Here is a 14,569-nt window from a genome sequence, read left to right as displayed (position 1 = left end):
AAGCTAGACTTGAGTTGTACCAGACCATGCAAAAGCAATTTGAAAGTAAATGAAGCATCACTGATTCAGTGATGACTACGATTAACAACAACACTTAAAGTGACAGCTTCCAATGGGCTGATCTGTAAATGTCATCCTTTTTTTATTTCAACAGATCATAAAGACCAAGAAGGTGTCCATCGTATAATTTAAAATAATGTCCAAAATGTAATTTAGTTTGTTCTTTGTGACAAGTGGTGACAATGAGGGTGTGCTCTCATTATTTTTTACTGTGGCTCTTCTTCAGTTTTTACTTTAAAACCTAGCATTGAAGTAATGTTGCATTGAAGTTTACAGGGGTTTTATAAAATGGCAAAGATGGAATATAAATCTGTAATTAAACGGTTAAAGTAGTCTTAGAATTATCAAAACACCTTCCATCCAAGATTAGATTCTGTACCAGGAGTTTCAGAGAAAGGCAGTATTCTAGGTACTATAGCAACAGCTAAGTTATGCTTCAGACGTTGTCTCCAAGTGCTGTGGAATTTTAGCAGCCTTGACCATCAAAATAAGAGGGGACGCTATAAACAAATGCATGCCAAAAAAGCACCAGAAGTAAAACCACATACCAGGCATTCTTCCCGCGGACTTCTACTGCCAGCACAAACATCTACTCTCAGTGTCTTCTGTAGCAGTGCTACTTGAGAAATGGCTACTCTGAATATCTCGTTGAATAAAATGGTTTCCATGGCAGGATGAACTTTAGTGCGGAACAGACAGCTGATATCAGTGGAGGATGGAAGGACTGCTACTCTGATATACCTGCCAGAAACAAAACAACATCTTTACCTCTGTTTAAACTGGCACTTGCTGGTGATGCATGAGAGAAGTTCACCCCATCAACTTAAGGACTGCATAGCAACAAAATGGAACAGTAACTTATCAGCGGAATGGAAATGAGGTGACAAAGATGAGTGAGGAACTCCTCCTGTCCCTTGCAGAAACATTTCCCATGAAGGCATTTTGTGCCTGGTAAGGTAGTAGTAGCAAGAGAGGTAGCAGTTTCTGACTCTATCCAAGTTTAGTACTGTAAACAATGAAGATCATGTCAGGTGGGAGGAAACATGTTCTTAAGGTTAATTTTAAAAAATGAGAAGAACTGGGGTGGATGTAAAAATTAAATTCTTAGAATAATGCAAGCAGCACTGAAAAGCAGTGATGTCTTTTAATCTTTTAAGGAAACAGATCAAACAAAATTTCCAAAGAAAGCAGGAAACTAAGGAAAGCAAGCAATAAAATAGCTAGGGCCATAGCTGCTTAAGATCAATTCATAACATATTAAGTGAAACTTGGAAGAATTCATCTTGCAAGCCTGAATTGAAGCACAGAGAGTAACTCGAAATTGTTACAAGGCTGCATTCATTTCATACAACCAGTAGGAATGGATATTATGTGGATAAAAGTTGTACTAGCTAACTTGCAGGTCTCACTTTAGCAGCAGCTTGACACAGTACAGACATTTTTAATGCAATTTGTATGTGCTATTTACCTATTGCACAGTCTTTCATACACATGAATAAGCATAGTAATAGTTTTACATCTTTTCTGTGCCTATCTGTTAGTCTGTTTCTGGTACTGGCTTTAAATATAAATGGCATTCACTAGAGAATAGAATGCAGTGAAGCTGGCTAAAGCAAGGAGAAAGAGTTTTTTCCAGAATTACTTACATTGACCCACTCTTTCTCTCAAAATTTATAGCACTACTACTGTATTTTCTGACTTCATGAAGAGTTTTGTTAATTTTATTAAAAACTTAATTTCACATTAGTTAAAAGAAATTAGGTCTGTGAGAAACATGATTTCTTTACTTAAATTTGGACATAGTCTTTATTTCCCAGTTATGCCAAACTTCTTGGAATAAAGAGCAAAATCTAGGTTGTTTGGTTCACATGTATAGCCAGGATAGCAGGTATCCAGCATTTTGACATGCCAGTCCTGAGGTGGAGTGGTAGCATATTGTAACTCCAGTAATGCTGCTGCTGTATTCCTATAACTGTAGGTGAGCAATTGTCAGTCTACAGAAAACAGCCATTTCAATAGACTGAGCAATTAAAAACATTTATAAAAGATGTAGGAATATAAGATAAAGTGTATCAAAGGTATGTTTAAAAGGTGGTTCATTGAAACTTTCTTTTAATAACTGTTTGCTGATTTATTGGCATCAGGCCAAATGAAGGGTAAACAAAGTAGTGAAAGAAATTGTTCTCTCACTTAGTTGTACAGGAGTGGTTACTTTAATTTTAATTAAAAAACTTAAAAGAGTTAATCGATGAATCAGATTTTACTGTGACAAACCTATGACTTCTCAACAGATGAAGAAGTGACCCTGACACAGTAACTCTTCAACTGTGCTGTAGCTGGGCTAAAAGTGAGCAGTTTTTACAGTATCAGTAACACCTCATGTCAAATCCATTCTTCCATCACTAAAGACCTGATTTATCCAACTGGTGTTCTAGGAAACGCAGTTATAATGTAGCATCTTTTTCCAGACCCTATTTTTATTATTGTATGTATTGGTACAGATTATACATATATGCACACAAGTGCAAGTGACAGAAAAAATGCTATTTGCAAGATCCTGCCTTTCCCTTCCCCTTCTTCCTCCTTGTTTTGTGTAGCTTTAATTTTATCAAATCTCTTTTAGCAGCAGCAGGTCAGGACTTCTTGACTATTAATTACAACTTCACACTTTAATTCCTGAAAAGATGCCTGCTCTGACTTAGCTTTATGTTACTGAACATCTTTTTGCCATTCTACATTATCTACTTTTCTTCTCACCTGTGTCAATTTATTCTTCTATAGTTTTTCTGTTTCCTTATGCTAAATGTTAGTGGACTTGGAAGGCCAGTAGAGGAAAGTGTAGTCCAAGGAAGGAAGGACAGCAGTAGAATAACCATTTGTTATTAACAAAAACAAAGAGGAAAAATCCAGCAAGCACCCAGGCCTCTATCCTTAATGCATCCTTTCCATATCCAGTGGCTTCCTGCCAATCAAATTCAAGGCAATGGGATACGAAGGGAAAAGAACCAGCAAGAAAACTAAATTTTTCAAGGGTTGATTATATCCTTCTCCAATCTTATTAAGCTTTTCAACAGTTTAAGGAAATCTTACAGTCTCAAAAATCTTGCTCAAGTACAAGTGTCCCCAAGGCAACGTGTAGATGAGAATTTTGGATTAGAAACTCAGTGGTAACATATTCAGGATTTTCTGTTCATTTTCTACATACAATTTAAACTGCAATTTTCTTTTAGACTTTGCATGTCCATTTTAGACTTTGTTGGTCCAATTTGACTTGAGAACTAATTCTTAACAGACCTCCAAGCTCTAGTAATTAGGGATGGTGTATCTCAATGTGACTGTGCTTGTCCACTTGCAATTTATTAAATTACCCCTTTCCTTTAAAAGCTCACTTGAAAGACAAATACTGCTCTAAATATCATTTTACATCAAAAAGACACATAAATGTAAGAAGATAACATTCTGAGCTGAAAGGATGCCAAAGTATCAAAAGAAAGGTTTTAGCAAATACAGCATATTTTGCACTCACAAAGCTGGAATGTTTAGAAGCAGTAGATAAAACACCATTTCAAAATAATTTTTTATTCCAGTTTAGTGGAATATGCAAATTTTCTGATAACATTTATTCTTGCTGCATTGCTGGAATACGCAAATACTAAATACTACATATTACATAAATACTACAATGCTAAATACTACAACAGTTTGAAAAGTTTTGTAGATATTTCAGTGCTCTTGAGCCATAAATCAACCAATTCCTTTAGAGAATTTTTAGAATTTATTATTATACTCTTATCTTTCAAAACTACCTCTCAGTGATTGTTTGACTTACACCTTAGAGCCAAGGGGGACAGGAAACGCTGGAAGGTTTCTAAGCCGTACTATGATTATCACAAAACTTGAATTGCTGTGGTCATATCTGTTAAAGAAAGGACAACACAAGGGAAGTTTACTATTCACATTTCTGGATCAACAGAAATATTCCCTTGGCTGGTCACTCACCTGAGTCCTATTTGTACCTGAGCAGGCTCTAGAGTTGTTGCATCATCTTCACTATATGCAGTGTCCTCAGTTTCATTTGGTCTAGGAAAACCAGGCAAATACTCAAATGTTGGAAATTTATAGTTAGCTTTCAACAATTATTAAGATATGCATACACAGAACATATATCCATTCTCCTAAATATGCACTCCAAATAAGAATTTCAGAGCCTACACAACAACAGTGCTTGTTTTAGGGACAGTTGCTGCTGGAATAGTTTGACAACTGCAGCAATGATTCAGAAAGGCCTGAGGCTGATTACTGAAAATTACAGGCAATACTATATAAACTAGTATGAAGAATCCTATAGAAGTTGTCTAGTCAAAAAATAACAGCAAATATGTTCCTTATATCCTGATCACTGCAGAGAACATTAAGCCTCAACCTGGATTATTTTAATACCAACATTACAACAGAGTTGTTTCATGTCTTTTCTATAACCTCTTTTTAAAAATAAAAACAATCCAAAAAATGGCTATGCAATCTTAAAAATCCTTAGCAAAACAAGAAGTAAGAACAGTAGCCCTGAGTATTGTCAATAGAGTCACATGGCAGAACCTGCATAGTTTAAATCAAACTTTTCTCTTGGGAACGCTTCTAGCAAAAAAAAAAATCCCCAAGATTATAAAGAAGTATATTAATGCTATTCAAGCAATTATACAAGCACAAAAAATAACCCTCAGATCAAACTTCATTGTTTGGCAAATATGCCTTCCTTTCATCTGAAAATACAAATTATTTCTAAAAAAGGCAGGGCTGGTTGACAACTTCTGCAGGTACTGTGTAACTGATCATAGATATATTTAAATTTTTGGTGGAAAGACTTGCATGATTTCTCAAACCTACTGTTTCACAGAAGCTTCATATACACCACTATCTCCAGCTACAGACTCATCAGACACAGCAGCAGATACACAAGCTGTTTTCTCCTCAAGCAGACGACCAGCTGTTCTTCTTGGTAAATCACCACCTACAAAAGGGAAAAAGAATGAAAACTAGTCCAAGAGATTAATAGTCAGAAAGAGAGATGAGCATAGCTTAGGAAGTTGTCACGTTGAAAGCGGTGACCCTTAGCTGAGTATCACAGAGTAGTTTTGTTCCATATCATTAAACATTCTGAGCCTGTACTGCTGTTGCTACATATTCTGGCTACAGATATAACCAGACTGATGAACTTGAAAATGTACTATTATTTCTTCCCAGAGACACAGACTCCTGTGATCACCCTTATGCACTGAGCTAGTTATTATCCTTCATTATCAGCCCTCATTTCCCTGATCTTTAAACCAGTATTTGCCACGTCCGCATTCAGCACTGTGGTAACACTGCAGCTACATGCCAAGTGCTTGCCTACTGTTTATTAAATATTCAAAAGTCAGACAGACATCCTCTCCCCAGTGATATAACTGCTAGAAATAAAATCCTCTCTGGTTTACTGTCATCAAAAACTTTCTCTGCTACAGGCTCTCAATAACTACTTAGCTTTAATCTTCAACTTGCATTCATATGCGAGTGTCATGCCACGAAGCCACATTCTGCAGCACAGCAAGCTGAGGGTCTATGCAGTCCTTTTATCTGCCAGGGAGTGAGGATATTGGTATGCATTATCATCCCCATCAGAATCATGACTTTACATCCTGTTAAGATGTTAAAATTTAAGGCTTTAGATTAGATGATTGATTGTTGCATTTGTGCTTTTATTTATGGCAGTAGGAATGCTTTTTCCTTGATGATGAAGTGCTCTTTCCCTTCCCCCTCACCATGTGAGGGGTGAAGGTGATGACATGATTTATTGATTACCCTTAGGAATTACCACAGCAGCCTGAATTGACTTTGACAATGACAGAGACTGACTGTGGAAGAACTACAAGATATTCCAACTTGGTTTCTGACAGCAGGGACATGTGCAGAGGAGCAAATATCTCTATGGTTCACCTGTACAGAAAAGTCAGAGACAGCCAGAGAAGCAGGTGAACGCTGCATCTAGAGAGCCAGTGCAGATTACATGACATTAGGAGCTGTATTACCTTTGAGTGTTTGTCTATGCCCAAGTTAAGATTCAGCAGTATTCAGATTTGTAGTCCTGTAAAAACCTAAGTGTGTGGGCTGAAATTTTCAATGCAGGTTTAGTCCCTCTGGCTGAATTTATTCAAACCTTCCCATTCAGCATCACAGCAGTTCCAAGGATGAAACTGGAGTAGAAACACTGAACAAACCCCAGATCTGTGTCTCACTGTTAATTACCGAAGTCTCACATTGAGGCCCATTTTACTGTGGAAACCAGAGGTATTGAAGTGTAATTAGTTAATACCTGGCTATTCAAAATTCAAATACTTGTTTTGGCAGCCTTAATACAAGTTTAAAGACAAACTGTATTATGCACGTGGTGCTACATGAGGAAGTATCAGCATGAAGAATCACAGAATGAATTTACATTTTAAAATCATAACTACTTATATAGACTTAAAAGGCAAGCTGACAATATCCAGAATAAGAGGTCCTCAAAAAGTGAAAAAATGTTAGAGAATCACACAGTGACTTTGAAAATAATGATCTATAGAAATAAATTTTCAAAAAAAAATCTTATTTCACATAGCCCAAAGTTCCCAAATTCCAAGCCATTTTGAATTCAGTTCTCTGACTCTGACAGTGAGCTGCAGCCAGATTGCAAAGACAGACTGAAAATGGTTGTTAATTTGGAAAGGATATGCTGCTGAAATACAGGCAGGAAAATTAATTATTGTTTCAATCTTTCATAATATGGCTCTAAAGTAAAATAACCACTGTGCTACACTATCCTGAAAAGACAAAGGACAAAAAGACCCATTCCCCCCAGTTCCCTTTCCCTGCTTTTTCAACTTTGCATTTTACAGGCTCAGACCATTAGGACATCAGTCAATTCCTTGTTTTCTTTCTGCACAGTGAAACTTGGTGGAGCCTCCCAGCTTGTACTAAGCACACCATGCTTTTCTATTCTGACGCCACATTGCTCTGGCCACCATTGAAATCAGCACAGTACTGCAGTAAGCTAATCTAATTAGACAACAGATATTACAACAGCTCCTTGAGAGAATGAAAAAAATAAAAGCAAATTTCTCATTAAAATATATAACTGTATGAATATGACAAGGTACTTTTATTAAAAATTGAAAAACTCCAAGCATAAGGTTTCAAAGTTGGTAACAAATCTGGACAATACTCAAGAGCTAGGCCATGTTTATTCCCTAAAACACCAAACTCCTTAGTTAGCTGCTTCCCTACCAGCTCAGAAATACAGTTGGAAATGCCAGGTACTGACCAGGTTTCAAATAGGGCTGCCAGTGCTCAGCACTACTGGAAATCTGTCTCACTCAGTTCTTCCTTGAGAAAACAGAGTGCAACATAAACATGAATGGTTTGCAACATACTTGAAGACAATGACACAGAATGACACTAGAGAAGAATAAATGTGCAGAGAGAGCACAACATACTGTCAGCCCGAACAAGAGGCAGCAAAGCGAGCACTCTAAGACTGAGCATGAGCCACCTTGACAGCTGGGATTTTTGAAACCTTCCGAAGGTTTTGACAACATAAGATGATTAAGTATGCTGTATGGCTTTTGATACAGACCAGAAGTGGAGTTCATCACACCTAATTTAGCCACCTCAAAGTTAAAGTTAACTAGTCACTAAGGATACCTTGATAACTCACAGTTAGGGAGACTAGACTAGACTCACGTAGGAGTTCTGTTCTAACTTGGATAAAAAGCTAAAAGCTGTGAAATTCATGTTAAAAATGGGGAAACTCTCACTGTAACTTACATGGCATGTAGTCACCTGTCTTTCATAATTCAAAATGAACTGCAGATCTTTCAGTGACAGCAGGCTCAAATCATTAGATACACATAACACATAATTTACAGTCCAGAAGTCATTTTTACTGAGAATGTCAGTTTGTAACTTACTTTTCTTCAATGAGAAACAAAGTCTCTGATTTCAAATTACCAAAAAGCCAGCAGAGTGTATTTGCTCTACATCCACACATCCTTGTAAAATCTAGAAACACCATGCATCCTCCATGCTTTCAAAATTCAGCTTCAGGTTTTTGTGTTATTGTTTTCGTGACAGCTTGCAATACATGAACTTACTTTTTAAAATAGCTATTGAAAAATGTGAACAGACTCAGGGTGATCGCAGCTCTCTGCAGCCAAAACTAGAAGTCAGGTAACATTCCTCAGAACATGCAAGTGCATGCTGACCAAGATACTCTTCAGTTACACAAGGTGCCTCCTCATTTCAAGAGCCAGCTGTTAATTTTCATGTTGCACATACATTTGACATTAGATTTTTTGTTTTAATTACCTGAACTTCCTTCATGTAGAGAAGGCACAGGCTGCCTAACATTTAGATCTTTATCATCTGTAGGAGTCCGAGATCCTGCTCTGGCTTCAGAGTCCAATAATATTTGGTTCTCGCAGAAGCTAATGCCTGCAAAATCACCTGAAAGGTCAGAGTCTTCGAAGTCCGTAGTGAGGTGATGCAGAGGGGAATTTTGAGCTGACACTGAAAATGCAGCTTCTAAAACCAAAGGGGAGCCTGGGGGGGACAAGGAGGAGAGTGAGGATCTGGAAGACAGCGATGCCACAGATTTAGGAGGTTCAGTCAATTTGGGATGGTCTGCAGCTGAAGGAGAGTCACTGTAACCAAGTCTCCCATGGGAACTGACCACTTCATTTTCATGAATAGTAGTGATGGGTCCCGAAGGAATGTAACCAGTTTTTTCTTGCAATATGAAATCAAGTTTGTACTGATAGTCCAAATCTGTAAATTGATCGCCTTGGTTATAGTAGAGATCCGTGGAGCTGAGCGAGTTTAGCGACCCTCTACTGGATGTGTTCAGAGATCCCCGGCTGGATGCCAGCGATCCCAAACTGCTCCCTGAAGACACAGATAACGTACTAGCTGAGAGGCTGCAAAGAAAGCACAAACACATGCTGACGTTACTACACTAAACCAGCACAAAACACAACAAAGAGAGGGAAGCTTGACTGAAACTGCCTTGTAACAGATTACAACCAAAAGCTGCTTGGGACATTATGTTTTTGAAGCACCTATACCTGGCTTAGCTCAGTGTGCCCAACCTGCACACTACCAAGGCAATTTACCCAGCCTTTGGCCACCTGCCTAAACCCCTTTTCTTCTGGAGAAGGCTGCAGATTTGACAAACTGGTCTGACAGTAACAGCAACCTTCTCAGCTGTTATATCCATTGGAAACCTGCCCTACTCTGATGTGGGTGCTCATGTGGTCAATGTGACGGCACAGGGATCCCCAGGATGGAGCTTATGATAGCACAGGAGTGTTGCCACCTCTAGAGCAATTCATGCAGCCTACTCTATGCCCAAGCACCTGGGAAAGATGCCAGATAGACAACTTCTAGCAGAACTGCTTCCCATCTGCATGACAACATGCACTCCACGTGCACAGTAAAAATCCAACAATGTAAATTATGGCAAAGCTGTAACATGCAATCTTGTCCTGTTAATAACAGGAGATAGGAAGTCCTGCTGGGCCAGAGAAACTTGAGTGTCACTGCCTTGGTTCTGGAAGATTGCTGGGAAAAAAATGTCAGGAAAAATAATTCAAACAGGCCTTCTAAACACTTAAAATATATTTACTGAACAATAACAGAACCATCAACTTAGAAAATTTGCTGAAATTATAAAAGTACACCACATTTGCATGGTGACTAAATGCTTGAAGCTATTACATTTGCATTTTCTTACTTTAATATATTTTGCTGAGCTTCCAGCTAAGAGATAAACCTAAGAACGAAGTTGGGACATCCAGGTCTACTACAAAGCAGGTTTCACATCATGCAGTACAGTCTCACCTTCTAAGTTGTGAATGCAAATAAGTAGTTAACTTTGTAGTTTCTTCAAGTTTCTGTACCAACTCTTTTCTTCTCTCCTCCAATTTTAATCTGCAAAAATATGTACATATTAGTTCAGGAAAGCATTACAGAACAGGTTAGAAAATTTTATAGATAAAAAAGAAACACAGTGAAGATCCCTCATTTTTTTATCAGGTTGCCAGCGACTAAAATCCAAAATACTGTGTTAGCTCTCGGTCTGATCATAAAACCCCAACTGCTTCAGCAGAGTGACTTTACCTGCAGAATACCAAGCACTGTAACAAACCTGCTGAGTGTACAAGCAAGCACAGGGTTGGGACATTCACACTGTACCAAGGGGAACATGCACCCAATAAAAGAGTAACAAATGAGCACTAGGAAAATAGCTGAAACTTCAGGATAATAAGATCTGCACTCATACAGTTTTTAAAAACCATACTGAAGACTCCCTCCTCACTTAATGTAGTTCCAGGGGAAAACAAACAAACAAACAAACAAAAAAGAAACCAAAAAAAACACCAACCAACAAAACTAGGAAAACCAAAAGAACACCAATACCAGTAATAAGTAATACCAGTATTAGTTTTGATAATTTGAAATTTAAGATCAAAGCACTCCCTTTAATTTCAGAATCTTTATATAGGATAAAGCACAGCAAATCAAAGCAGCATTCAGTGAAAGGTTCTGAGATTACAGACCATATTTAGGAGTCCTTGGTAAAGATTTCTACATTCCCAGCAGCTTTGTCAGCACCTCAGAGCCACACAGCATTGCAATGCTCATCATCAAGTTCACCTTTATGAGAAAGCAGGATTTATTGCCTCCTGCTTTGTTATCTAGAACAGCTCTAAAGCCACAAAATGGGGAACTCTCCTATTCCTCTTGGCTAGGAGAAATGATTCACTAACCTTTAGAGAGATTTCCCCCCCTTCTTTTAATTCCCTTTTATCACTCCATTTACACTAAATAAATTGCTTTCTTTCAGTGGATTCAGCTAAAATCCTCCTGTAGTTGTGGATTACTGTATTCTCCTCTAGGCCTTGCTCAGTCAACTGATACATCGCAAGTTCTCCAGCAACTAATCTGAGAAACAAGAAATATCAACCATTGCTTTCTTACACAAAGTGAATTAACTGAATTAGATACTCAAGACTGCTCAGAATTCACTCTCTTTGAACATCAGATACCAGCAAAAAGACATTAAGTCCCTGATTCAGCAAAGCATGAAAAGCACTTGCTTACACCCATGCTTATTCAGGGAGCAAATCTGGGTTATGCAAAGGTGAATAAGTTACCCCGAGGTCAGCCAGGGTGTGACTTCCACTCCACTGCCCATGCCACACGTGCTCTCACACTGCAGTGATGTGTTCATCTGCCAATACCTGCTAAGGCTGTTAAAAGCATACACAGTATTTCATTCTTCACTCAGAAAGACATACACACAGGTTTCCAAACCAAGAATTATGTTCATCTATCGTATCACTCTTTCCAATAATTTTCCTATTCATAGATTTTATTTTTCTGTCTTATTTTAAAGTCTAATCTATCCTGCTTTTCCCAAGCAAGAGTGCTCTTCACTAGCTCTTTTGTGGCTTTTCAGTAGTGAACTGTGATTTTTTTTCTCAAGGAAGAGGCATAAAAATTGCTCGGTGTTCAACTACTAATGGTAGAAGACAAAAAAAAACCAACCCGCTTAGGAATTTCTCTGACTGAAGTCCTCAAAAGACACACCTACAGCCACCTCAAGAGAGACTGAATAGCAACTGAATTTGTACTACTGAACTAAAAGGTTTCATTGGTTTTTGCCTCAAAAGCACAATTAACAGTTTGTTTTCTGTTACTGTCTTAAGGAGGTTGATAAACATAATTTATCCCTTATAATTTAGCAGCTGAAAAAAATTCCTTTCCTGGAAGTAATTTGATCTACTAATAATTAAATACAATTGTTAACACTTGCAGGCTAATGTCAGAAAGATGCTAATCACAAATCACAAACACAAGCCAAGTGATGAATCACTTGTGGAAGTTTGAGGAAATGCAGGAAGTAATTTTATATCTCACAACAAATGGAGATTCAGAGAAAGTTTTTTTCATTCTACATCCAGCCAAATGGAAAAGAAACCAAACAACCCCACCTCCAAAACTGTCAGACAATGAACCTTCCCTCTTTATAGCACAAGCAGGAACTATAATATCCAAAAACCCCTGTGTAAACACCTAAACAACCACTGTGTTTTCTGTTCTGACACGGGCCTGTCTCGGTCTCTCCTGTTTGCACCACTTCTATTTAAATTAACCTATTCCTCCTTGCAGGAGGGACTTCTGTGTTAGTGAGACATTCTCTTTTGATCTTAGATTGTAACATCACTGAGAGGGGCAGAGAATCTTTAAAGAAAATACATAAAATTTAAAGTGCACATACCTAACCTTTCAATGCAAACTTAGGTGGACATGTTTGTGACAGGCACAAGAGCAGGTGCCCATTTTGTAGGCAACAGCACAATCAAGTACTTAAATCATGGATCTGTTCAAATGGCTGTGTTTACTTGGGAGATACTGCCAAGGACTAAAGCTATAAAGGAACTCAGAGGCAAGAAAGTAGCAAGTAATTCTCAACAGTTCCACAATCCAGTTATTCCTACACAGTTGCTTTAAGGCTTCTTAAAGCAGCCAGAGTATGCCCTGTCTCTGTCTTTTTGAAGTCGATATGTTATGATCTACACCCTCCTTCTGTAAATTGAATCCACATACATCTACTAGTGGCAACTTCAGCATCCTGCTCCAAAATAACCCAGGGCTATGCTATAATGTTTTTGTTTTAAGTCAGAGCACGTCTCCTGTTTCTTTTCCCTTTAGAAATGAAAAAATTCAAACCACTAAACCAAATGAAAGAACCCTCATTGCATTAAGCTCTGGTACAATCCACAGCTTCTTATGCTGCTGCTTCATTATCAGTAGCTGTGAAAACACAGCAAACTGAAGGCATTCATGAAACCTCATAGAAGAAAATGGTAATGCAACAATAGTGCAATATTTTGAAGATGGCATGGCTCCTCCACTGATAAGGGAGGGGAGAGTCTCCCTCAACTCCAAGAAACAAAATCCTGCTGATCGATCTGGTACAATTAAATGTATTCTTTTAAAATTAACATTTCAGAAAGTTTCATCATCTGAATCCTTCTGAAAAAGATTTATTTTATGTTTATAGTAGACAAACCAGAAATAATCCTCAAAATAGCCTCGTGTGAAAGAATTTTTGTGCTCTGAAGTCATCAAAGGAGACAGTTTTAATATAAACAGTTGAAGCTAGAAATTCACTGGAGATTCACCGGAATAACAAAAAAACAACCCAGAAGCCACTATAAGTGCTACTTCAACCAGCAGTGCACAACATACCATACATTAACTTCAGGACATAAAGCCCAAACACTCCATATTTTCAGGATTAAAAATCAAAGGAAAAAAGTTTGAGGAAAAGAGAGGGGGAAAAAGGAAGCTCTAACAACTCATTCTGTCAATACACATGGAAAATTCATTTCTTCTTGACAAGAAGGGACAATTTTACTTGCCCTTGGTACTCCAAGTTGGGCACCTGACATGTATGGGAAAACAGGTGCAGAACTTACTCTGGCACTAAAGCAAATCCTAACCACAAGATTCAGACACCAGCTACCTATTTATAGCTCAAGTCAAGATTTAGCTATACAACAGCATATTATCAAAATCTTAGATTCAATCTACCTTAGACAGGTATTCTCCTGTGAAAATATAGCTCCCCTCTTCTAAAACACATTTGGATTATTATTATAGTGCAGTTTAAACTATTATAAATGGTACAAATGCTTTAAAAATCTTGTGTAACACACACATTTGTACTTCGTAAGCAAAAAACTTTCTTGTTACTCAGCTACAATTTAGGATGCAGCTTCTAATCCTAAAACAGGAATTTGGCAATACAGCACACTGAAGGTGTTTCCTAATAGAGGGAAGTAAGAAAGCCACACAATGCTGTTCAGTAAGGCATACTACACTGATACACACAATGACATTTTGCGTTTATTGCATTTTATGTGGGCTAGAGGTGCCCCGAAATTTATTTCCACTTAGAGCTGATGAAAAGTCTATCTGTGACAGTCAGCTTTGATTTTCTGCAAAATGTGAATGTGACTAAAAACAATTTATTGTGAGAGTAGCTCCCCTTACTAGTTAGGAAGCAGCAAGTTCAGAAAGTTTTCCAGCAATTACCCTTCTCATCTGAACTTTTTGGGGTTTTCTCCCATTTTGGTTGCATTTTTGTGTGTAATAAAACTCACAATGAAAGGCTTCAGATGTTGTAACAATCAAGATAATCTTTGTAACCTGAGTTCAAACAGTTTACAGCTATTATCAGAAATGAGTGAATGATGTATTGCCTTCCCGCTGGTGTGTTGACATTCCTCAGTTATTTAACATCTGTCACAGGCATTTTCATGCTGGTAACAAATGCAGAGCAACTGATACTGCAGAGCAGATACAGGGTGTTCAGATTCTCTCACAGTACTGAAGACTTCTTTGTTTTTCTGCCTATTGGGCTAATAAC

At 37.9% G+C, this 14,569-nt stretch overlaps 1 protein-coding gene across 1 annotated transcript in view; it reads right to left on the bottom strand.

The window, feature by feature from the left end:
• The window catches only part of WWC2 (WW and C2 domain containing 2), a 93,498-nt gene that overhangs the window by 17,386 nt on the left and 61,543 nt on the right, over window positions 1-14,569 (bottom strand). The window contains exons 10-15 of the mRNA XM_041395839.1: window positions 9,970-10,059; window positions 8,440-9,047; window positions 4,945-5,068; window positions 4,060-4,140; window positions 3,890-3,976; window positions 609-801 (exon numbers count right to left, since the gene is read on the bottom strand). Of these exons, the coding sequence (XP_041251773.1) occupies window positions 609-801; window positions 3,890-3,976; window positions 4,060-4,140; window positions 4,945-5,068; window positions 8,440-9,047; window positions 9,970-10,059 (1,183 nt within the window). The remainder of the gene's footprint in view (window positions 1-608; window positions 802-3,889; window positions 3,977-4,059; window positions 4,141-4,944; window positions 5,069-8,439; window positions 9,048-9,969; window positions 10,060-14,569) is intronic.

Source organism: Onychostruthus taczanowskii, unplaced genomic scaffold (genome assembly GCF_017590055.1).
Source record: "Onychostruthus taczanowskii isolate IOZ18803 unplaced genomic scaffold, ASM1759005v1 scaffold12, whole genome shotgun sequence".
NCBI lineage: Eukaryota > Metazoa > Chordata > Aves > Passeriformes > Passeridae > Onychostruthus > Onychostruthus taczanowskii.
This window is presented reverse-complemented; position numbering and strand designations above follow the sequence as displayed.